This window comes from Macrobrachium rosenbergii, unplaced genomic scaffold, assembly GCF_040412425.1.
Source record: "Macrobrachium rosenbergii isolate ZJJX-2024 unplaced genomic scaffold, ASM4041242v1 171, whole genome shotgun sequence".
NCBI lineage: Eukaryota > Metazoa > Arthropoda > Malacostraca > Decapoda > Palaemonidae > Macrobrachium > Macrobrachium rosenbergii.
The window spans coordinates 5,259,153-5,284,381 of record NW_027100729.1 but is presented as its reverse complement, the minus strand read 5'-3'; the positions used below and the strand labels follow the sequence as shown (position 1 = coordinate 5,284,381).

At 42.5% G+C, this 25,229-nt stretch overlaps 1 protein-coding gene across 2 annotated transcripts; it reads right to left on the bottom strand.

Moving 5' to 3' along the window:
* Window positions 1–2,909: 2,909 nt before the first annotated feature.
* Window positions 2,910–25,229, bottom strand: LOC136838114 (uncharacterized). Of its 2 annotated transcripts, none has more exons than XM_067102954.1 (5): window positions 24,972–25,229; window positions 23,128–23,351; window positions 22,322–22,414; window positions 20,949–21,146; window positions 2,910–5,027 (listed from the first exon to the last, which is right to left on the bottom strand). In XM_067102954.1, the coding sequence occupies exons 1-5, from the start codon at window positions 25,060–25,062 to the stop codon at window positions 3,204–3,206; spliced, it is 2,430 nt and encodes an 809-aa protein (XP_066959055.1). In that variant the 5' UTR covers window positions 25,063–25,229; the 3' UTR covers window positions 2,910–3,203. The 2 variants fall into 2 exon arrangements, with proteins under 2 accessions (XP_066959055.1, XP_066959056.1); XM_067102955.1 differs by having other exon boundaries at window positions 24,964–25,214.

Below are 25,229 nucleotides of genomic sequence, written 5' to 3'. Positions count from 1 at the left end.
GGAGTCCTGAGGGGATCGAGGGAGACACACAAGAAGAGATCTCCAGAGGGAAGAGGGAAGGAGAGGAGTCCTGGAGGATCGAGGGAGACACACAAGAAGAGATCTCCAGAGGGAAGAGGGAAGGAGGTGGGAGTCCTGGAGGATCGAGAGGGAGACACACAAGAAGAGATCTCCAGAGGGAAGAGGGAAGGAGAGTGTGGGAGTCCTGGGAGGGATCGAGGAGACACACAAGAAGAGATCTCCAGAGGGAAGAGGGGAAGGAGAGGGTGGGAGTCCTGGAGGGGATCGGGAGACACACAAGAAGACAGAGGGAAGAGGGAAGGAGAGGGTGGGAGCCCTGGAGGGGATCCAGGGAGACACACAAGGGATCTCCAGAGGGAAGAGGGAAGGAGAGGGTGGGAGCCCTGGAGGGATCGAGGGAGACACACAAGAAGAGATCTCCAGAGGGAAGAGGGAAGGAGAGGGTGGGAGCCCTGGAGGGATCGAGGGTGACACACAAGAAGAGATCTCCAGAGGGAAGAGGGAAGGAGAGGGTGGGAGTCCTGGAGTCAATTTCTGTCTAGACGTTTTCCTGTCTGGACTTTTTCTGTCCCGATTTTTTCTGCCTCGACTTATTTCTGTCTGGGATTTTTTGTCTGGTCTTTTTCTCTCTGCAATTTTCCTGTCTAGACATTTTTCTATCTGGTCTGTTTTCTGTCCTAACATTTTCTGTGCGGATTTTTTCCTGTCCAGACTTCTATGTCCACACCTTTTCTGTTCAAACTTGTTTTTCGCACCACACTTTTTGTCCAGAATTTTTCTGTCTGCCCTCACATCTTAAAAACCACTCAGGAGGAGGAGGCTAGAGGGCTGCAAATTGGTATGTTGATCATGTACACTCCAATCATCAAACAGACCAAATTGCAGCCCTCTAGCCTCCTCCTTCTCAGTAGTTTTTATTTTATTTTAGGTCAAAGTTAGCCATAATCAGGCATCTGGCAACGATATGGGACAAGCCACTAGGCCTCTTAAGAAATAAATACACTTTCTTTTATTATAATTGTTTTTATTTATCAAAACGTTTCATATACTATACAATATCTATTGTTCCATTTTGTCCGTCCTCTCATTTAATAAAAATTGTAATTTCATATAGTAATAATAATAATAATCATAATAATGAATAATACAAAGCATTGTTTACTTCATCTCCATAATTCATATTTTATGTTTATGACACAGCAATTGATAGTTTATGTCTATGATACAGCAACTGATAGTTTATGTTTATGATACAGCAACTGATAGTTTATGTTTATGATACAGCAACTGATAGTTTATGTTTATGAAACAGGAATTGATAGCTATGTTTATGACACAGCAATTGATAGTTTATGTTTATGACACAGCAACTGATAGTTTATGTTTATGAAACAGCAATTGATAGTTATGTTTATGACACAGCAATTGACAGATCATGTTTATGATGATACAGCAATTCACATTTCATTAAAGAATATGTAAGAGAGAGAGAGAGAGAGAGAGAGAGAGAGAGAGAGAGAGAGAGAGAGAGAGAGAGAGAGAGAGAGAGCTTTATTTCCCCGATTCTTTTTTGTTTATACACATTACGACGATACTATATCAACATGACAATACAGTATAAATGGATTCCATCAGTAAAGTAAGTTTCATTACCTTTATCGAAAACACAGCTGTAATAGCCTATTGGTCTACAGTTCACACATAGCCTGCACACAGGCTACTGTGTACGTAGGCTATAGATTGTACTGTAATACCATAGTGTAGGCTAGGTTCATTTTATTGTAGGTTTTTCCAAGAAACGATGGGGTTTTCGTAACCTAACCCCATCATGAATGGGGAATTGCCTGTATATATACATGTGGACAAATAAACTATAATTGAAAAACTGTATTTTTCACAATTTTAACTTGGCAATGGAGAATTTGTAACCTGACAACAGAATTTTTAACCCAAAAAGGAGAATATTTAACCTGACAACGGAGAACTAAAATGACCGAGATCTTTAATAAATAAATAATTATATATATAATATATATATATATATATATATATATATATATATATATATATATATATATATATATATATATATATATATATATATATATATATATATATAATATGTAATGGGAAGGTATTCACTTCTTATAAACTGTATGTTGTACTGCTTTCTTTCACTTCCTGTAGAGGAACAAGTTGCTCGATAATTAACTATGCTTCCCTTATCGTGCTCAGATGTCGGCTGTCTTCCAATTTTTCACAAGTTCCCCTTTTATACATTTTGGTTAAATGAAATTCATGTTTCCCCTTATACATTTATTTAGTCTTTAAACTGTATAACTCTTCCACCTTTCAACGGGTTGCAGTTACCGAGTCTTTACCTTAAAAGGCACATTGTAAAATTCTTGGACTTAAATTTTCACTTAGTCTATGGGCATTCAAATTTTTATATAAGTTCACAAGTCTTCGAGCTTTCACTGTCACCTCTCCACACATCTCACGCACTCCCTGCCCTGATGCCTTTTTCAAACTAACTCTGCTTCCAGAGCCTTCGTGTATATGGGTTTGGGTTCGATGCCTAAATCTGATATAATTTTCCCAAGTTTCGTCCAGATGGGCTTCCCTTTTCCATTAATGTTTCACGTTTAACTGTCTGTGCAATTCGTTCAACGGTTGTTATCGAGTTATTGTTGTGGTGTGTGAGGGGTCAGGTCAAGATCTAAATTAGTGCATCTTTTTGCCCAGTGCTGTATGAGGTAAACACTTTGATTCAAAGGCGATGAATGGTTAAACTAAACATCTGTTATCACTTAGTTTCGTTATCGTCTTTTCTGTTTTGCTCTCTCTGTCTTTATCAGTGATTTTCTGCATGACCTTGTGCGTATATCAAAATATTTAGTTTATTCAATTATATATATATACATATATATATATATATATATTACAAACATACTTTCGGACCAAAAAATTGTAAATGAAAAAGATTGTATTTTACACAATTTCAATCTGACAATGAAGACTTTTTACCCCGACAAAGAATGAGGGCTCTGGAAAACAAGCCCAAAAAACCACTTTCCTCTGTTATGCCACAAAAATAAATCTATAATAATAAATCTATCATAAAAAGATCACTCGACACATTGTTACAGCGACCTCACTCTCGCCATTCCCACGATCCTGACTTAATTGAACGCCGTCACAAAAGTGTTATTGACAGATTCCGCGGCCGTGAGAAACGTTTCGTTATCTTGTAGAGTTTCAGGTACTGACTCTTCGTTACCAGTCATCTCTGGGGGCACGACCTTAGGTTCGCCGACATCGACATGACTGGCTGTGTCTGTGTCCGTGCTCTCCAACATCAGGTTGGAGATGGCTCTTGTCAGCTGGGAGCTGACACACGATAACTGCTCTTGGACAGAGCCTCTGCGACGGCGTTTCACCTCCAGGACTGACTTGTTCAGGTTGAAAGCGTGTTCACAGTTTTCTGAACTGGAAGAGATGCACGACTCAGTTTCTTGAGAGGTGTTCGAGCTTATTCCTGTGCTGGAGCCTTGGGATTCAGTGACGCTCTTTCCAGCTGCTATGGACTGCTCAGAGGAATGCTTTGAGGGCTGCTCTGAAGACTTTTCTGAGGACTGCCCCAAGGACTGTTCTAAGACCGCAGAATCACAGGTCCTCTCACGCATAGTCCCTCTCCTTGTGCCTGAGGCGTTCAAAGTTCCCTGCTGTTTGCGAACAGAACCAGCAGACATCTTACTTAACTTTTCCTTCAGAACTTCCAGCACAGATTCCAATTTGGAGATGAGGTTCTGGAGCTCCCTCTCACCCATAGCACCTTCTGGAAGGTCGTCCATGCCCAGGTACTCTGAGGCGCAATGTCCCGAGTACCTGGCGAAATTGAGGGGACGAAGATTGAGGTTCCTGACGACCGTCTCTCTCGAGCCGACCTTTATTTTAATCGACTTGCTCGAGGCTCCTGGAATCCGCATGAAGTGTTCTCTATCCAAGTTTCTCAAGTTCTTCTTGAGGACGTTGAAATTACCCATACCTTCGGAGTCTCCTCTCATTATTGGGTCTTTTGGGTCATATCCCTGTACCTTCAACGGATGAAACTGTCTTGACTTTTGATACGGCCACTTTCTGCCACTGACAACCACAAAATCAGGAGCAATTACGTTCCTCATGTTGTACTTGCCATCTTTGACAAAATACTGAGATGCAGGCTGCTCTAAAATGCTAGAAGTATCTTCAGAACTTGTCTGTAACGAATGAAAACGTCTCGGATTCGCAGAGGAATCTTCTTTCCCCTTTCTGAGAGTACTGTCAAGTCCTCGGGAATCTGTCAATGCTCTGTTGCAATCGCTTTCTAGAAGGTTGTTTTCCTTTTCAGCGCACGGTGCCTTTCTCTTGCCACCTATGGCTGTTGTATCATTTCCTTCAGAATCATCATTGTCACGACTCGAAACGGTATGAAGTTCGGCCTCTCGCTTGGGCCATTTCACTCCGTCAGAATACACATAGTTCCTCTTGACTACAACTAGAGGAAGTTTCATCCTTCCAATGACACCTTCTGAATGACAAAGTCCCTCGTCCTCACTGCCGGACTTCATCCTCTTTGCTCTTGGGGCACTAGATCCTTCGTTTGAGGGTCTGGCTAATTTGACGGAAGGAGGAGAACTTGAGGATCCTGTGTCCCTGTCCTCGACGCGAATGATCTCCGGAGTGTGCGAACTGTCTGACTGACGACTCTTTGACGTGCTGCTGTCATCTAAAGTGACTGTCAGTGGATGCAAACTATCCGAGAAGCAACTCTTTGACGTGCCACTCTCGTCTAAGTTGACTACTGGAGGCCGTCTCTTCAACGACAACGACCGAACGACCTTCTTGACAGACTCTCTCGTAAACTTCCTCATTCCGTCGACGTCGTCAAGACTTCTGATGAGGACTTGGTAGGCGCCGACTCCATTTTCTGAGAGGTGACGGCAGTGGTCTTCGTCCGCGGCGAGCTGAAATTGGATGAGTATATATTAATAACATTAACATTAAAAAACAGTGAATTAATTTAAAAGGAAAACTTACATTATACATAACTTTAAACGTCATCATACCACTTACAATGCGATACATTTGCAAGTAAATCTCGTACAGTGAATGCTAAGTGTAAAGTACGAGTTAAGTACAAGTTAGCTTATGTTAGGATATGTGGAATTGTTACTTTATGGACTTTCTTACTTATAATAAATCTAGAAAATATTTAAGTGCAGACTGGGTCATCCAGTAGCAAGATAAATTTGGACTACTGTACATACAATTATCTTCTGTTTACCTTTAATTATACAGTAATGTCTGTTTACCATTCTACAACTTAACAGATACTCCGGGGGTCTGGCTTTCTGATAAGTACCAAAGTCTGTTAAGTCTGTTAAGTAACAAAGACTTGAGTACTGTACTTTCAAGATATCTTACAGCTAACTGCAATGCTGCAAAGTTCCGACCGTAAAGTAACTTGTACTTTGCACTTGGCATTAAATTTAAGCGCTTTATTTTAAAATGTTTTGCATCTAAAGTGGTAGCACACAAAAACATGGCTGGAAAGTACAGAACTCTCTTAATTCTCAATCCAGATCAGTGGGGACTGGATAGCCGATGGCATCTACGGCCTCGTCTTTGTAGATCTTGACGGAGATCTTTCCGAGAAGCATCTGCTGAAGCTCTCAGACAGGTGTTAGTTGGTTTCAAGAGACACAACAAAGACACGAACCAGTTCCACACATAACGACGAACAGTAGTGCTTGACGGAACCACGAACTCATCAAATGCACAGATGGTGTAACTCGTACAAATTTATTTTCTCGCTCAATTCACTCAATTGGCGTACCAGCATTGATTCTTTTTTTTTTTTTTTTTTTGATAAATGGGGCTTGTAGACTTCAAATTACTTTTAAAAAGTGCAATTATATTTCTTTTTCCATCATTTTTCATCCACCTATCATGCTCCATTTCCTCCATACCATCTCAAGAACACCCACCTATCTTTTGTGCCACTCCTAAACTTCTCCGTGTTCCTCATCGGCTCCTAAGCCAAACACATCTATTAAATGAAAATTTTGTCTCAACAGCTTCAAATTCATTTCTTGCATTCATATGCAACACCCACACTTTGCTTCCATAAAGAAGATCTGGCTCAACAATACCTTAATAACACAGGTTTGGCCTTTGGCCCGTCTCAAGAGACTGCCGTTCTGTGGGATAAGATTGCATGAGTCTGAGTCGTCCACAATCAGATCTGAGAGAGAGAGAGAGAGAGAGAGAGAGAGAGAGAGAGAGAGAGAGAGAGAGAGAGAGAAAATAAGCCTGAAATTCATGAGACGTCATCAGCTGCAGCAGAGAGCAGGAATGAATTTGCTCCTTGCTGAAACATTCAGAGATCAGAAGACCCACAACTGAACTAGACAAACTATTCAACACTTTAGTTGTGGCTGAGATAAAACTCCTAACAAACTGAGTATAGTATTACCCCCGGATGCTGGGAAACTCCTCATGAACAGAATTTTATCTGATAAAAATCATAATTGGTTCATTGCAAAGCCTATTATTTAAACTATGCCTAAACAGCGACTTCAGCAGAAGGTATGCTAAACTGAAAAGGACCCTGACGGACAACCGAGCAAAAAAGAACCCATGGTTTTAAGGGTGGCGATGGTCAGGGGTTCAAATGGAACCTTGTTACAGAATGGATGAAAGAGCATGGTTTCGTAGTCTTTACAGGAAGACACTTTGAGATGTGAAGGAACGTACAAATAGGTACGAGAGCCTGACCAAGAGCAGTAACCCCTTGAAGGCCGAGGGAGATTAGTCTCCGACACATGAACCCATTCTGATGGAAATTAGTCACACATGTACTTAATGTCCTGGCCTACAGTCAGATTACCCTTAAAATTCAAGGACCCGGCTTGAAGTCAAATGATCATCAGGATTCCTAGGAGCCAGCCTAGTCACTAATCCTCCTATTCCAAGAAAAAGGCCTGAAGTCAAACGACTGTCAGGATTCCTAGAAGCCAGCCTAGTCTTGACTCCTCCTTGCCACTGGTACAAGAATAACCACTGGATAATTTTAACTTCCAGTTCTCGATTCATAAATATACTGTGGATTCGGAACTGGAATACATAATTTAGGCCAAAGGCCAAGCGCTGGGACCTAAGAGGTCATTTAGTGATGAAATGAGTGTTGAAGCAATTGCTACAGAAAGTAAGGGATGATGCAAAGGACGTTATTAAATAATGTCTACTATACAACGTGTGAGGTACACTGATGGCACTGCCCCCTCAAGGGGATAAAAATATTATGATATTAAACACTGGTAAAGTTCTTAAGACAAATGTTACTTCTTCCCGGGGATCTGGTCATCTTTACCCTACCCAAAGACCTGTGACATCTGACACCTCCTGAATTTCAAGCATATTGGTTTTATTTTCTGTTTCCTCAAGTACAGTTACTTACCACCTTTTTTTATAACATCTGGGTGGTAGGGAATCTCAAGGGCCTTATGGGAGTGCTTTAAACATTCACTGAATTTTAATCGTTTTCTACAAGTTTTATCTTGGCCACAACTAAAATGTGGAATAGTTGTAGATTCTCCTGATCTCCAAATGTTTCAGCAGAGAGCAAGTTCATTCCTGCTCTCTGCTGCTGCTGCTGCTGACGTCACCTGAATGAATTCAGGTGTATCGACTCTATTTTCTATTCCCTCGTATTTAGCCGTTTATCTCTTCTTCCTATAACTGGTCTCTCTCGCTCACTTTCTCTCTCCGCAGGCTGATTTCCCTTTGGAGTCCTTTTGGGTTTGTTACAGTCTGACGACTCCGTCCCTAAGGACTTCCAGCCACAGATTCAAAGAGAGAAAAGAAAGAGCCTTAGTCTAAAAGGCTTTGGGAAGCCCATATGATTTCCATCAAGACTGAAATAATATCTATCTTCAGTTGCAAAGATTAAGGAATCGCGTAAATTAACATGAACGGGGGTACCTCTAAAGCATTAATAAGTAGACTAAAACTGATACGAAAGGGTGGAAAGAAAGTTGGAAGAGGGAGAAAATTTGTGGAGGTACAGTAAAAGGAATGAGAAGGGTTGCAGCTAGGGGTCATGGAAGGGGCACTGCAAAGACCCATATTAAGTAATGCCTACGGTGCACCGCGTGAGGTGGACTGATGGCACTTACCCCTTATGGGATGTGCACTAAATATGGGATTGAAGATTAAAACTTCACTGCATGACGATGAACGGAATCTACAATGATGGACCTTTTAGGTCTAGCTGAAGAAGATGCAAGAGATAAGAAAACTTTAGAATAATCAGAGATTCATAAAGTTTTAGTACATTTGTCCGCTCCTCAATTTCTGAGAGATAATACTTCATGAATGCATAAGGCTTCTAGACCCATGAGGTTGGGAGCTGAACTAAGACTTCCTGACAAAAATTAGACCTACAATGCAGGCCCCTTGACACAAGGAATTCTATGGTCGTTAAAGTATAGGTCAGAATTTGGGTTAGCCCAATTCAAAACCTTATTGACAGCTAATTACAGTTTCTTTCTGCTACAGCCATTTAGAACGTGGCAGAGAATGACAGCGTACTTAAAATCTCACTAAGACTGTGAAACAACCTCCTCGGGATTTTGAGCAATTAGAAACCTAAAGATGCAACACATTACTACCCTAAAACATTTCTCCTTGTATTTTACTAATTTATTTATATTTTTATCTACTTATTTATTAATTTATCGTTCTTCTTTTATTTTTTAATAAATGATCTCTTCTTTCTGTATTTCCAATTATCGCCTGTAACTTCTTTCCAACGAACACCATAATATTCTCTGGAATCTACTTGCATTTCAAGTCAATGGCCCCAGTGAGCTTGTTCTTTTTAGATAGGGGTTCATCTTCTGAATAATAATAATAATAATAATAATAATAATAATAATAATAATAATAATAATAATAATAATAATAACTAAGAACACCACCCTTAGGAATTCTTCCTCGTTTCTCTCGTTGGAAAAAGCTTGTACAACCTTGACCTGCAAAAAATCTCTTAAAAGATAAGACAGAACCATTAAAAAGTGGTCATTCTCCTTGCATACCACAACTGTGTCTCTAGAGAGTATCGTATATCTTCTGTGTATACTTCACAAACATAAACACAGGCATACATACAGACAGAAGTCTCTAGATGCCTAACTGTATCTTATCTATTACAAAAAGCATTCAAATTTGACATTGCAAAGGAGCTACCCAGTATTGCTTTCACCACTTGTCCACTGGTTTGCATAAGCACGTGAATGCGACTGGCTGGTAGAACTAGCAGTTTCTTGACATAACCAGGAATTGGAATTGGAGCATAAAATTTAGGCCAAATGACATCATTCAGCACTGAAAGGGAATCAGAAAGGAATAAGAAGGTTTGAAAGGTGTAACAGGAGGAAGAACTTTTTCAGCTGCACTATGAAACAACTGTCAGGAAGAAGGTTGAGGAAAGTAAGATGGAAGAAAGAGAAGAATCAGTCTCTCTTTCTGTAGAAGACATAACGTATTTTCAGCTCTATTGAAGGAGATATCTTGGATTTGATGTTCTACCCTTTTCCTACATTATTATTATTATTATTATTATTATTATTCAGAATATGGAACCTATTCATATGGAACAAGCTGACAAATGGGGTCACTGACTTGAACTTCAATTTTCCAAGAATGTTCATTAGTAAGAATTAACAGAAGGTAACAGAAAGAAGGGATCAATTAGAAAATGACATTTTTATTCTAAAATAATGTTTAACACATACTTACCTGTTAGTTACATATAGCTTTAGTCTTTGACGTCACGGCAAAATTTCAAAACGCGCGGCAGCGCCAGTCCGAATATCGGGTGATCGCCCTTACCTGCCCTCTGTCGGGGTACTAGGAACTATTCCAACATGCTTCAGAATAATTTGCCTACCTGTCCCCGTGGGGAGGAGGGTGGGTTGTATATGTAACTAACAGGTAAGTATGTGTTAAACATTATTTTAGAATAAAAATGTCATTTTAACACATACAACTTACCTGTTAGTTACATATAGCTGATTGACACCTTTAGGAGGTGGGGCAATGACAGCTAAAAGAGTTGTTGGAAACATTAAGGTTATTAATGTAGAAAATTTCTTAGTTCCTCACCTGCTAAGGTAGCTGATTCCACAGTTACTGCCTCAGTAACCTGCTATCCTCAGAGCAACCGCTGGGTATAATGACCTGGTCGCAGATTGCTTAAGCTGGGTATCAGTCACCTAGGACATGGCCGTGACAATACCACAAGTATGCCCCTGCTCAGGCGCAGCACAAACATCATGAATTACAAAAGGGGTCACCCAACACCAAAGAAAAAGTATAACCATAAAAACCAAAACCAACTGTGGGGTAAAACTAACCAACACTTACCCTCACAGACAACCGTAAAAACCTTCACACTCCAAAAACAAGTAAGTAAAGGTAGGTTAATCCTCCTTTACCCCTTTACCCATTACCGTGCCAGATACAACAAAGGGCCCTAACGTGCTGCACTCGTCAAACACTGTCTGCACTTATGAGAGATAATGCAAAGCAAATACAGACTTACACCTCCAGTAGGTTGCTTGCACAATATCTTGAAGGGAGAGGTTCCTTTTATAAGCGAGAGAAGTAGAGATAGCCCTCACTTCGTGAGCCTTCACTTTACACATTTTCAAATCATTCTCTGAAATATTGGAGTGAGCTTCAGAAATCAGATCTCTAATAAAAAAGGACATGGCATTCTTGGACATTGGTCTAAGAGGGTTCCTGACCGAACACCATAAGGAATCTGAAGGACCCCTAATATCTTTAGTCCTTCGCAAATAATATTTCAAGGCTCTGACTGGGCAGAGGAACCTCTCCTGCTCCTTACCTACCAATTCCGACAGACTCGGAATCTCAAAAGAGCGAGGCCACGGGTGCGAAGGGGTCTCGTTCTTGGCCATAAAAACAGTTTGAAAGAACAAATTGCTTTTGAAGCAGAGAATCCTACTCTCTTATCCAAGGCGTGGATCTCACTGATTCTCTTAGCTGTAGCTAACAAAACTAAAAAGAGGGTTTTCCTCGTAAGATCTCTTAAAGAAGCAGAATCCATAGGTTCAAATTTCTCAGACATAAGCCACTTCAGGACTACATCAAGATTCCACGAAACAACTTTAGCATCTGACCTCTTAGAGGTACCGAAGGATTTAATAAGGTCCGTTATATCTTGGTTATTAGAGATATCCAAACCTCTGTGACGAAAAACAGTAGCCAGCATGCTACGATAACCTTTAAGTGTGGATACAGAAAGGTTCTTATTCGAGGAACAAAAGAAAATCCGCAATCTGCGTCACCGAGGTTCTGGAAGAGGAAATGTCATGATCTTTGCACCATGAACGAAACATATTCCACTTGGACTCATAGACCTTGATCGAAGATGGTCTTCTGGCTCTAGCGATGGATTGAGCCGCTTTCTTGAAAAATCCTTTGCTTCTGAGTAGACGTTCGATAGTCTGAACGCAGTTAGCCGCAGACTTGACAGGTTTTCGTGAAATCTCCTGAAGTGGGGCTGTCTGAGTAAATCTACTCTGTTTGGAAGGCTCCTCGGGAAGTCGATCAAGAGATCCATGAGAACTGGGAACCAATCCCTGGAAGGCCAGAAGGGGGCTATCAACGTCATCCTGGTGTTGGAGTGGTGCTGAAATTTCCTCAACACCGCACCTAACATCTTGAACGGCGGGAAGGCGTAAAGGTCCAGACCCGACCAATTCAGTAGCATTGCGTCCGTCTGGAAGGCTGCTTGGTCCGGGACAGGAGAGCAGAAGATTGGGAGCCTGTTCGACTTGTTCGTCGCGAACAGGTCTACCAGAGGTTGACCCCAAAGTCTCCACAGCGACTTGCACACTTCTTCGTGCAAAATCCACTCTGTGGACAGAACCTGGTACTTCCTGCTCAAGGAGTCCGCTCTCACGTTGAGGGCTCCCTGAATGAATCTCGTTAGGAGCAGAATCTTGTGCTTCTCTGCCCACAAAAGGAGGTCTCTTGCTACCTCGCTGAGGAGTAAGAATGAGTGCCCCCCTGTTTTTTTATGTAAGACAACGCTGTGGTGCTGTCTGAATGAACCAGAACTGTTTGTCCCTGTACGAATGGTAGGAAGTGTACGAGACTCAGGTGGATTGCTTTCAACTCCTTCTTGTTGATGTGCCATTCTTTTTCTGTCGCATTCCACAAACCTGAAATTTCTTTTTACCCCCAACGCCGCTCCCCATCCTACTTCTGACGAGTCTGCAAACAGTTCGTGGTTGGGTTCGACGGAAAAAGAGAGAGACCTTTCTCTAATTTTCTTCGATCTAACCACCACCTTAGATCCTCCTTGATACGGTCCGAGATTGGAAAGGAGAAGGAGTCTGGAAGCGTTTTCCTGTTCCATTGCTCCCTGAGGTAGAATTGAAGGGGCCTCATGTGAAGTCTCCCCAGGGAGACAAACTTTTCTATTGACGCCAGAGTTCCCAGGAGGCTCATCCAAGCCTTTGAACAGGTATCCATATCCAGAAAGTTCTGGACTTTGCGAGACAGTCCGAGATTCTTTGATCTGTGGAAAAGCCAGAAAAGGAACTGTTTCCAGTCTCACTCCTAAATAGATCCTGGATTGTGAGGGAGATAGGTGAGACTTTTTCCAATTGATTAGAAGTCCTAGCTTCTGTGTCAAGTCGAGAGTTACTTTCAAATCCTCCAAGCACTGAGACTGAGACTGGGAACGAAGGAGCCAATCATCTAGATAGAGAGAGATCTTTATTCCTCTGAGATGAAGAGCTTTGGCAACAGTGGACATAACTCTTGTGAATACTTGAGGGGCTGTGGACAGACTGAAGCACAGAGTCCTGAACTGATAAGTCTTCTCCTGGAAAACGAAGCGAAGAAACTTCCTGGACGCGGGATGGATCGAATGTGAAAGTAAGCGTCCTGCAGATCTATTGAGACCATCCAATCCTCGGACGAAAGAGAATTGAGGACGGATTGCGTCGTCTCCATCGAGAAACTGGTTTTCTCCACGAAAAGGTTGAGAGAACTTACGCCCAGGACTGGTCTCCAGCCGCCTGAGGCCTTTGGAACAAGAAAAGGCGGTTGTAAAAGCCTGGAGAGTTGACTTCTTCCACGATCTCTATCGCTCCTTTTAAAAGCATGGAGTCTACTTCGCACTCAGAACCGAGCATTTTTCTAAGTTGCTCGAATATGCTGTCAAAGCTAAAGGTTCTGTTGCAAGAGGGGCCTCTTGAGGAAGGGGATAGAATATCCTTCCTTTAGCACGGACGTGGTCCACTGGTCCACTCCGATCTCCTCCCAAATTTGCCAGAACTGCTGAAGTCTGGCTCCTACTAGTGCATGGAGGACATGCAGATCACTTTTTAATTGAGGTTTGATAGCCTTGGAGACAAATCTTGCTTTGCCCCGAAACGAGATCCAGTACGGTTGAAGGGCCTGCCACGAAAGGGCCTATCTTGACTAACTTGAGTACGAGTTTGCGCTGGCAGAGAAGGTTGAGGAGCTTTTGGTTTACGAGTGGATTGCGCCAAAAGGTCCTGTGTGGACTTCTGAGTAAGGGATTTCGACACTTCGGCCACAAGTTCTTGAGGAAAAGGTACTTCTTATCCAGAGGTGCGAAAAGAAGAAGAGCCGATCTTTGAGTCCTAGAAACTCCACGAGCGACAAAAGAGCACCAAAGTTGTCGCTTCTTAAGAACTCCTAACGTGAAGATGGAGGCTAACTCAGACGCACCGTCACGAATCCCTTTATCTAAGCAGGACATAACAGAAGAGAAATCATCGAAATGCGCTTCGGAAAGACCAAAAGACTTTACCTTCCTACCCAAAGCGCCAATAGTCCAGTCCATAAAATTGATGACTTCCAAAACTCGGAAAACGTTCTTCAAAAGGTGGTCCAACTCTGAAGGAGAGAAGAAAACCGAGCGAGTTCATCGCAGAACGACGAGTAGAATCAACGAGACTGGAGAAGTCTCCTGAGAGGAGGCAGAAGCTCCCAGAGAGAAAACTTCCCCAGTGTCGTAGCAAGCCTTCGTCTTAGTAGAAAGCTTGGAAGGAGGGAAGCAGAAAGTAGTTTTCCCCTGATCACGTTTGTCTTCCAACCAGGAGTTCATTTTCTTCAATGCCTTCTTGGCTGAAATAGAAAGCACTAACTTCATAAAGGAAGAGGTAGAAGGCTTCGAGTCTCTTGAGTACTGAGAGAGCGGGGAAGCCGGTGCCGCATGTGCAAAATCCTCAGGAAAATTATCAATACAGAAGCGAAGAAGCTTCTTATAATCCGAGCGAGAGGAGTCTGGTTCGTCTACAGGAAACTCTTCCACAACTTCTTCCTCAGACGAAATAGGAGAAAAACCTTCCGCTTGTACATACACATCTTGTGAAGGAGGAGTAGGAGCCTGAATAAGAGCTTGAGGAGGAGCCTGAGCCTGAGTAGGCGCCACAAGAGGAGCCTGAACTGGCGCCACAAGAGGAGCCTGAACTGGTGCCACAAGAGGAGCCTGAACTGGCGCCACAAAAGGAGCCTGGGATGGCGCTTCACCTGGCGCTACCTGAGGCGCTTGAGCCTGAGAGAGCGCTAAATCTTGAGGGAGCGCCTGAGCCTGACTAGGGCGTTTGAGCCTGATCCTGAGCCTGAACAAAGGAGGATCAAGAGACACAGATCGAGGAGGAGCTTTTTACTGGGCGCCCGAGCTCGAGACGAAGGAGGAGGCATCAAATACACTTCAGAAGGCTTTGCTGGAGAAGAACCAGGCCTTCCGAGCCCGCCAAGAATGCTTCCAATTTTCTTGTGCATCGTCAAGAAAGTCATGAGTAGACGAGGATCCAACTGGGGAACGATGATCAGCAGAGCCAGGATCGTGATGAGGAAGAGGCGCAGAAGCCACAATAGGCTTACGTGAAACCAAAGGAGAAACACCGGGAACGCTGGCAATACCGAATGGGAAGTCTTATACCTCTTACGCACATGAGCCTTGCGCCTGGGAGAAGACTCTTCTGACGACGAAAATCTCTCCGGACTCTCCCAAAAACTACAGGAAGGCTCTGATAAGTTTAAATGGCTTCTTCTTCTGAACCGCTGAAGGCGAAAGATTCCTGGACCTCTTCAATGGTCTAGACTCGTCTGGAAATCTCCAGCCTCTGCGCAGGCGAATCACTGGAGCTTGAAGAAAGACACTTCCTTGAGTCGCCTTTCCAACGCGCGCCCGGAACAGCCTGGGAAACAACAGGACTGTTCGAGGGGGGCGGCTGCTCGTGAGCAGACCCCACTCGCCTCCCTTGGACTTTCAGCATGTCTTCTCCCAGGAGCAGGGGAGCTTGACAGAGGCTTAGGTCTAGGAGAACGAGTAGGCCGAGCAACCACCTCCTCCACCACACTAACACTTTGCACTGCACTTAAATTATTCACAATATCTTGGAAAGAATCCATACGCTCATGAAGGGATTTCACGTTAACGCCAATATCCTCCATGGCGCGCACAATAAGGTTAAATCTGGCGTCCATCTGGACTTGATACTCAGACACGGTAACGGGTTCAGGGATATCAGAGTCAGGAATAGGAATATTAGTAGCCACGGGATATTAATAGAAGTTTCCTGCATAGCTAAGGGAGATTCCGGTTTCTGAGAGAGAGAAGAAGAACTTCTAGCTAAAGCTTTCCTGGCTCTATCTTTCTCAAGCTTCTTTACATACTTAGATAGAGCCTTCCAATCTTTTTCAGTCATACTGACACATTCATCACACTTCCTCTCATATGAACATTCCTGACCTCTACAAGCCACACAAATTGAATGAGGATCAAGACTAGCCTTGACCAACCTCGTCTTACAGCCTTTGCTGCATACCCTAAAGGTATAAGACCCAGAATCTGACATAATTATCAGAAAACCTGACTAAATAGGTGACAAATAACTGGCAAAGCCGCAAACCAACAAGAGAGTACTTCACCAAGTGAAAACAGCTCGATGTAGGCAGATACAATGAAATTTCGCTCGAGTACCGACAACAATGTCGCCGGCGTGACGGCAAAATTATTCTGAAGCATGTTGGAATAGTTCCTAGTACCCCGACAGAGGGCAGGTAAGGGCGATCACCCGATATTCGGACTGGCGCTGCCGCACGTTTTGAAATTTTGCCGTGACGTCAAAGACTAAAGCTATATGTAACTAACAGGTAAGTTGTATGTGTTAAATTAAAAATTAAATGAATAAAACAGTAAATAAACATATCAAAAGGTAAATTATTACTAAAATACGAGAATTGTTTCAGGGAAGTAACACACTGCATCTTTGTACTTTTGAGGTACCAATTGTACAACATCCTCAGCAGGGAGACTGTTCCACAGTCCAATGGTGTGAGGAATGAAGGACCTCTGGAACTGAGAATGTTGAAGTAAGAAAGTAACATCACTTAAAAAGAGATGGTTTTTTGCATTAATTTTTGATGTTATGGGCCTTTTCAATCCACATAATGCTGTAGCATTACAATAATCCTTAAATGAATGTCCGTGAAAGCGTAATAATTTCATAGACTGTTTTCAAGCTATATCAACCTTCATTAATGTTTAACATCATGGGAGAAAGGGCTTGGGTCAAGATGCAACAGGTAATGCATGCATGTATTGCTGAATATTTCTTCAAGAACTGACAGCCATTTGTATTGCTACGAGCCATCTAAACTCATTTATTGTCTTCCTACACTTCAGATATCTTTAAAAAGCCAGGATTGACACTGGTTATGCATAATTAAGTTTCCCACACAGTACTGTGGATCTTTGTATTATGGACTTGATACCAGCTGTATGAAAAATCACAATTTTTAGAAGTAAAACGCATTTTTCCTAACATACAAACCTGAGGTCCTTTACACATGGGGGAATGCTTTCGGCGAAGCTGAACTGGCCGCTAAAGACTTACAACGCATGTGTTGGTATTACTACCAGCTGGGCATGTGGTTGGTAACAGTGGGAAGCCCACGGTACTAACCGCCCAGCTTCACGCATTCACTTTACTTTCTGGTCTAGGGCAGATTGTGGGGAGGCTGAGGTGGGTAACCTGAGTAAAGGACCTCGGGTTTGTGTGTTAGGAAAAATGTATTTTACTTTTAAAAAATGCGATTTGTTCTTACACAAATACAAACCCTTGGTAATTTACATATGGGGACTCAAGATTCGGTGGGAGGAATTTGAGTGGAGGTCTCTGAATGACTGCAAGTTCAACCGCACCTTGTGTTCTCCTGGAGTACGAGCCAGTAGGGCATGGCCACCGGACCGTGATCACCGTTGTGAGAACTGTGGTGTCAAGGACCAGTCCTTGCTGTGACGAGGTCACGGTAGGTAAACGAGCACACAGCGAGGTGAAAGCCAGAGAACCCTTCCCAGCCACATAAGGGGTGATTGGGAAACGTCGGGGACTGAGGACCAACATAAGGAATGGGTTTTGTAATTAGCCCGCAACCCCTTCCCCGCCTTGCAGGGGAAAGAGGGGACATTACATCTAATGTGTACCTGGAAGGCAACAAAGATTAGGACACTCAAGGAATGAAACTCACCTGCGTCAGACATCTAGTTCAGCTTGTACGGCCTAAACTCTCTGCCCGAGGGCAAAAAGTTGGATGATAGGAGGGAAGAGAGAGCCCGTCACTCATCTTTCACGCCCAATCATGCACGCATAACAGATGAGACACAACTCTGTCCTATAGAGGAGCTGGGTAAGTTACACAACTTGTTGAGCAGCCACCACTGGCCCCAAGGAGAAGGTATCCAAGGACCTATGGGTAATGTCCCTTAAGTAAAAAGAGGTGAATGTGGTCTGGCGTGACCACACCCCCGCCTTCAGTACCTGCTGAACCGACAGATTCTTCTTGAACGCTTAAGAGGGCACAATTCCTCTGATTTCATGAGCACAGGGGCGTAGGGCACTGGTGATGTCTTCCCCAGCTGCTGCATACGCTTTCTTGATAACCTCACGAAGCCAGAAAGAGATCATGTTCTTGGACACCTCCTTCCTAGGGGTTCTCTTCAGATAGCGCCGTAGCACCCGTACAGGACAGAGTCACAACTCGACAGGGTCATTGTCTACAAGTCACTCAGGGATGGGATCGGGAAAGACTCAAACCGAGCGTCAGGGACCGCTGGGTTTTGAGTCTTTGCTATGAACTACGGGGCAAATTCGAGCATCACCAATGCCCACCCCCTTGACTGTTTAACTGCAAAGGAAAGTCCCTGTAATTCGCAAATCCTCTTCGACGAAGCCAGGCTAGCAGGAAGACGGTCTTGAGAGTCGGATTCCTGTCTGTGGCTTCTCGCAGTGGCTCGTTAGGGGCACGAACCAGGCTCCACAAAACGAGAGACACGTCCCACTCAGGGGCCTCAGTTCCCTTGGTGGGCAAGACCGTTTGAAGCTCTTCATCAGCAAAGATATTTCCAGGGAGGACGAAATATTGATGCCTTTCAACTTCAGGACCAAGGCTAGGGCCGCCCTGTATCCTTTTCCCGCTGAAACTGATAAGAGCTTCTCACGACGAAGATAGACGAGGAAATCTGCTACCTGCTCAAGAATGGCTCCGACCGGAGAGTAACCCTGTCTACGACACCAACCACAGAAGACGGCCCACTTACCCTGGTAAACCGCTGCTGAGGACTTCCTGAGGTATCCTGCCATCTTTGTCGTTGCCCAACGAGAAAAGCCTCTCGCTCGCAAGAGATGGTGGATAGCCTCCAGGCGAGAAGAGACAGGGAGGCCACGGCCTGGTGGTACCGTTCTACATGGGGCTGACGAAGCAGGTTGTGCCAGAGGGGAAGCTCTCTCGGAAGCTCGGAGAGCAGAGCCAGCAGGTCTGGATACCAAGCGGCCTCCGGACGCTTGGGGGCCACCAGGATCATTCGAAGGTTCGTCGACACCAGAACTCGACTGAGAACTGGGCGAAGGAGACAGAACTGGGGAAAGGCGTCTTCTGCAACTGCCCATGGGTCCGGTACGACGGAGAAGAAGGTTGAAAGCTTCCTGTTGTACTGGGTGGCAAACAGGTCCACTACTGGATAAGAATGCTTCTGAATTAACGCAATCGTCTTGTGTAACAACAGGAGGAAAACCTTTTGCAGTTGTACTATGACACACTTGTTAGGAGAGGGTTGAGGAAAGTAAGATAGTAGAAAGAGAATTTCAATGGAGGTACAGTCAAAGGAATGGAAGGGGTTGCAGCTAGGGGCCAAAGGGACGCTGCAAAGAACTTTAAGTAATGCCTACGATGCAGTGCTTGTACTATCCACTTATGGAGGGCTACCTCGGAGAAAGATTGAGCAAGAGTAAGGTGGGCTTCATTTTGGAATGATCTGAACTGCTGCAACCTGCAATTTACTTCAAGAGAACTTGGAAAAGTGTAATATCCCAACTGATGTGAACAAGAAATCATATACAAATCAGTGATAGATGTATTCCCTTGGACAAGATGTGTGCTCATTGAAAACTGTCTCAAGCAAATAAGCACCTACAGGAGTACTGTACTTTCGTGACCTAGAACTTGCATCTCCTAATGTACCTATTTTCTAGGAGGCAGCCCTGAAAAAAATAGATACCTTTCTTTCTGTCTTGAAATCTTCAGCTGAAGAAAACCCTTGCATACAGTCAACAGAATTTGATAAACCCAAGAGGGCTCGAAAGGTATATCAGCCAGCAGAGAGAGAGAGAGAGAGAGAGAGAGAGAGAGAGAGAGAGAGAGAGAGAGAGAGAGAGAGAGAGAGAGAGAGAGAGAGAGAGAGAGAGAGAGAGAGGTGATGCATAAATAAATATGAGGAAACAGAAAGAAAAATACACCTGAAATTCAGGAGACGTCAGCGGCTGCGTGAGAGCAGGAATGAGTTTGCTCCTTGCTGAAACATTTGGAGATCAGAAGACATTTTTGTCTTAGCCAAGACAAAACTCCTTGGAAACTAAGTTGCACTGAAGCTGATGCTGGGAAACTTGAACGAGCTACAGTACATTGTTTCTTTGATGATGGAGGATTATATACTGGTCCCTGTGCTTCTGAAAGACCAGTCCCCAATTTGTTGAGCGTATCGAAGAATGTGTGATGCTACAGATAGTGTGCTTTGTCAAATTCTGTTAGGTATCAGAAAGCCGCTAGACTTGTGAGGCTCCTAATAAGTAAGGAGACCACTGTAGTTAACCAATGTATGCAGAATTTGTGTGCGACGCACTAACATGCCTCATTAAAATCATGGGTTTGCGAAGGAACAAACTTGTCGATTCTCTCAACACAATCTGTAACATTCACAAATGATCCACGATTCCCTTTTCCTGCTGAGAGTGACCGGATCCGCCAAACGGCAGCATCAACATGCAGTAAATGTGCCTCGCTGACGAACTTCTCAGTTCCGGAGGTCCTTTATTCCCTGCACTGTTGAACTGTGAAACAGTCTTCCTGAGGATGATGTGCAATTACAACACATTACTACCCTAATACTCTTCTTGTATTTTAATAATTTATTAATATTTTTATGCATTTGTTTGTTACTTTAATTTTTTTCTTTTCTGATAATTGATCTCGTCTTTCAGTATTTCCCGTACCTTCTCTTACTTCTTTCTGTTACCATATTCTTTGGAAGCTTTTTGAATTTCAAGTCAACGGCCCCTTTTGTGGGTCTGTCATAAATGAATAGGGTCCAACTTCTCATGAATAATAATAATAATAATAATAATAATAATAATAATAATAATAATAATAATAATAATAATAATAACAATAATAATAATAACAATGATAAAAAACCTGACATTCACGTCTTCCAGCAAAATGCGATGATCAAGATCGAGGCCATGACTCACCCTATCCAGAGCCGTCCTGGGGAAGACCCTCTGCAGCGAGGAGAGTAATTTTGGCACTTTGCTCCGGAGAAACTTTGTGGACTCGGACAGAAACTCCTCGTTGAGGATCAGTGACGTCCTACTCCAGGAGAAGTCCCGCCGGATGGTACTGTGACCGGAATCGACCAAGGATTTGAATGTATCCTTCAGAGACTCGTCCTGCAATGGAAAACAGTCGCAAATGGTTGTAAATAGTCATAAATTGGTTAATTCTTATTATGTACACAAGTCTAATCTAACTGCCGGCCATTAGAACTCATGTACAGTGAACCATTCCCTATTCACGGTTCCGGATTCGCGGATTTCTCTGTGGAACATATATACACATTATTCGTGGTAAATTTGTCTATTTGCGGTATTTTTCACAGAGAAATATTCACAAATTACTGTATTTTCTTATCATTTTTGTGAATAAATGTACTTTTTGTTATAAAATTAAAATATTCAGGCATAAGCATTTTAGAGGGTTTTTTGAACTATCAAAATAGGCAATTATAACCATTTTTTAGAGGGGTGTCAAGTATTCACAGGGGGCAGTGGTATGCATCCCCTGCGGATACAGGAAGTTAACTGTAATTACAGGCAGTCCCCAGGTTACGACGGGTTCGGCTTATGACGTTTTTCAAATATATTCATCAGAAATTATTTCCCGGTTTACAACGCATGTTCTGGGGTTACGACACTTACGATGCCGATCCGAAGGAAGAAATACGGCTCAAAAACGGCAGAATAATAAAAATTTGGAGGTTTTTTTTATGAAAAACTCAATAAAAGTGCAGGTTACATCGCTTCCAAGACACCCAAAGAAATAAAAATAAGGTTTTCTGAGGCTTCCTTACGATTTTCAACGAAGTCTCGGTTTACGAAGATTTTCGGCTCAAGACTCAGTGCAGGAACGGAACCACCTTCGTAAACCAGGGACTGCCTGTACTTAAATACTTTCCTTCTACTTAACAGACTGTTGTTCCTTATCAGCTACACTTATGATAATTGTTTTCTATGCTACCATTCCAGACGTGATATATCTTTAGATAAATCTCTTAAGTTGAATGTTAAGTATAAAGTACAGGGTACTTTAGGCTATAAACTATGTGGAATTGCTGTCAGCTGTTGGATACTTAGAAAATATTCAAGTCAACTTTGTTATTTATCAGTAAACTATAAAAAATTCAAGTGCAGTCTATAATACAGGGTCTTTCTTACTTCAAAGATTTGTTACATACAAGAATTACTTAAAAGACTTGTTACATATAAGAAATCTAACAGCATTCAAGCGCAGGCTGTAGTATAAGGCATTCACTACTCAACAGAAATCTAAAAAACTTAACACTTACGTAGAGGCAAAAGTCCTTTTTGATCTGCTCCCAGTTGAAAAGGGGAAAGTGTTTTAGGATAGTGTTGTAATCATGCTTCCTCTTGTGGAGAGTCTGCGGAGAACGTAAAGAACATTTAACGAGATTGCGGAGACATGAATGGTGGTTACAAACTCGACTTTCATTTCTGTCTGTCATGTGCGTGAATTAATATAGCCTGAACAAAAGGCTTCACTGACTTAACATGAGAAACAAATAAGGAAGTTTCGCAGCTTTGTTTAAAAATGAGATAATGGACTTATAATACCATCAGGGATATTATCAATATCACCACGAAACACTTTAACCTAACCACTTGACACTTTTGTAACCTTTTACTCTTTTAACTTTTTACACTTTCAACTTTTTACTCTTTTACAGAGCCGGCTGTAAGTGTCTGCTCCGAGTAAGTTTATTTGTTTTTATTTAAAAATTTAATTGGTTATACTAAGAAGTGTTGAATTATATAAAAATATTCATATCAAACTACACAAATCTGATTTCTTAAATTAGTCTTTTGTATGTTTTTCTTGTCACCTTTTAACCTTTTACAGTGCCCCAGCCAAGAACGGGCACTGGGCATCCTGACTCATCTGCTCCCATGTCGAAAATATTCCCTGACTTCCTGAAGATGAAATGAATTCCAAAAAGATTTTAAACTTGCCATTTTCATCATTATATTTTTACCCTATAAAGAAGAACGGGCACTGGGCGACCCAACTCATCACTTCTCTTGTCAAATAAAATCCATGAAAATAAATCTGAAGATCTAACGACCCGAAACTCACGAGTAATTTCGTCGTGACGTGCAGCCGGATCAGACCGCTGTACAATCTATGGTGGTGCTGGAATGTTGGAATCCTCAGCATATCCTCCAGGAGGCACCCGAGGGACTCCAGGTTCTCGGGCGTCCTCTCTGCCCGCGACAGCAGCTGCAGCCTTCTGACGAGGATGGAGAACCCCCTGTAGAACTCTGGGTGCACCTTGGCACCCTCGAACTTGGCCTCAATTTCTGGAAGAGATAAATCTCAACAAATCCTCAGAGAACAGAGCTCAAATTTTGGAATGACGTGGGAATTCCAAATGATTGGAACTGGAATGTTAAAACTTAGGCCATAAGCATATTGGTGGGGCATACGAGGTCATCCAACACTGAAAATAACATCGAAATGATTGTTAGAGAGGGAGGAGAGCAAGATGAAGACGGGATATGCGAAAGGGGGTACAGTAAAAGGAACGCAAGGGGTCACAGCAGCTAGGGGCTACGAAAGAGACTCTGCAAAGAATCTTCTTAAGTAATGCCTACAGTAAGGGTGCACTGAAGGCACTACCACTCTACATGGGATATATTCAAATAATGACTGCATTTGGCTTATAATGCATATTTAACTGGCAGGTGATAAGAAACAACAAAACCTGGTGAAAGATGCAATTTTCACTAGTTATTTCATAGCATAAGTCCTCCTCTACTCTCGCCTTTTGATCAGTTGAAAAAATAACCTAGTCCATAGGGGTATAGCCTAACCTAGGCTATAGGGTTGTAGATTAAATTGCCATAAACCTTCCTTCGATGAAATTAAGAAATCATTATGTATCATTTATTTAGACAGTCTTAGGCTACAGTCTGCAGGATACAGGCACCCTACAGCCTACAGTCATGAGACCCTATAAAAGCCTATTGTATAGCCTAAACTTAACATTAGCCAACAGTATAAGTAAATCACTAAGATATAAAATATTCATTTACACAATCATAAGTTACAGTAGGCCAGGCTAAGCTACAGGATACAGTCTATAGACTGCCTGTAACCTATGCAACCAAACCTCATAGAAGACTGTGGCCTATAATGTAGCTCAGGAGTACCATACCCTATAATTTAATCATAATATAACTGAAAATATTCATAATAAAGACAGGCTTATGAAACAGTCTACAGGCTAAAGTCTAGCCTATATAACGAAGGCCCTTTAGAAGGCTGTATCCTATAGCCTGAAATAACCATAAGCCTTTAAATTATCAAGTTACCATATAATATCATCTATTTAGACAGTCTTGGGCTACAATTGACCAGTCTACAGTCTATATTCAGCCTTCAGTCTATACAGTCTAACTGTAACCAAACCCCATACAAGCTTAGGCTACAGTAGCTCTGTCCATATTACTGTCTATATTCAGTTTACATACAGTCTATAAAATCAACATACAGTCTATAACCTGTACTAACTCACCGAAGCGGAGATCGTCCCTACAAGCTTAAGTTTCAATAGCCCTGCCTATACAGTCTATAGCACATACAGTCTAGGCTATATACAGTTGATATAGGCTACAGTCTACATCCTGTAGCCTAACCTACCATAACCAGACTCATTACAAGCTTAGCCCCTGTCTAGGCTATACAGTCTATAGTCAATGTACAGTCTATAAACACAATATACATTCTACGTACAGTCTATACAAATCTATATACAGTCTATAACCTGTTACACCGAAGCAAAGATCGTCCTTACAAGCTTAGGCTGCAATAGCCCCTTCTGCGCAGTCTATAGCATATACAGTCAATGCACTCTATATACAGTCTGTACACAGTCTATAGGCAGTCTATACAGTCTACAATAACACGTACTAACTCACCGAAGCAGAGATCGTCCATCCCATACTTGATGGAGTGCTCGTAAGCCCACGACAGCACCTGGACTGTTAATTCGTGACTGTTACAGTCCATTTAGGCCCGAAATTATTATAACAGTTATCAGATATCTTTATAAATTATCATTTATTACGATTAATTATGAATGATCTCGATTATTAGGACGGGAGTTATAGAACAGACGTATTTTGACAGAATACCAAACGTTTGAATGCAGGTGACGCACTGAATGGCGTTGGTTT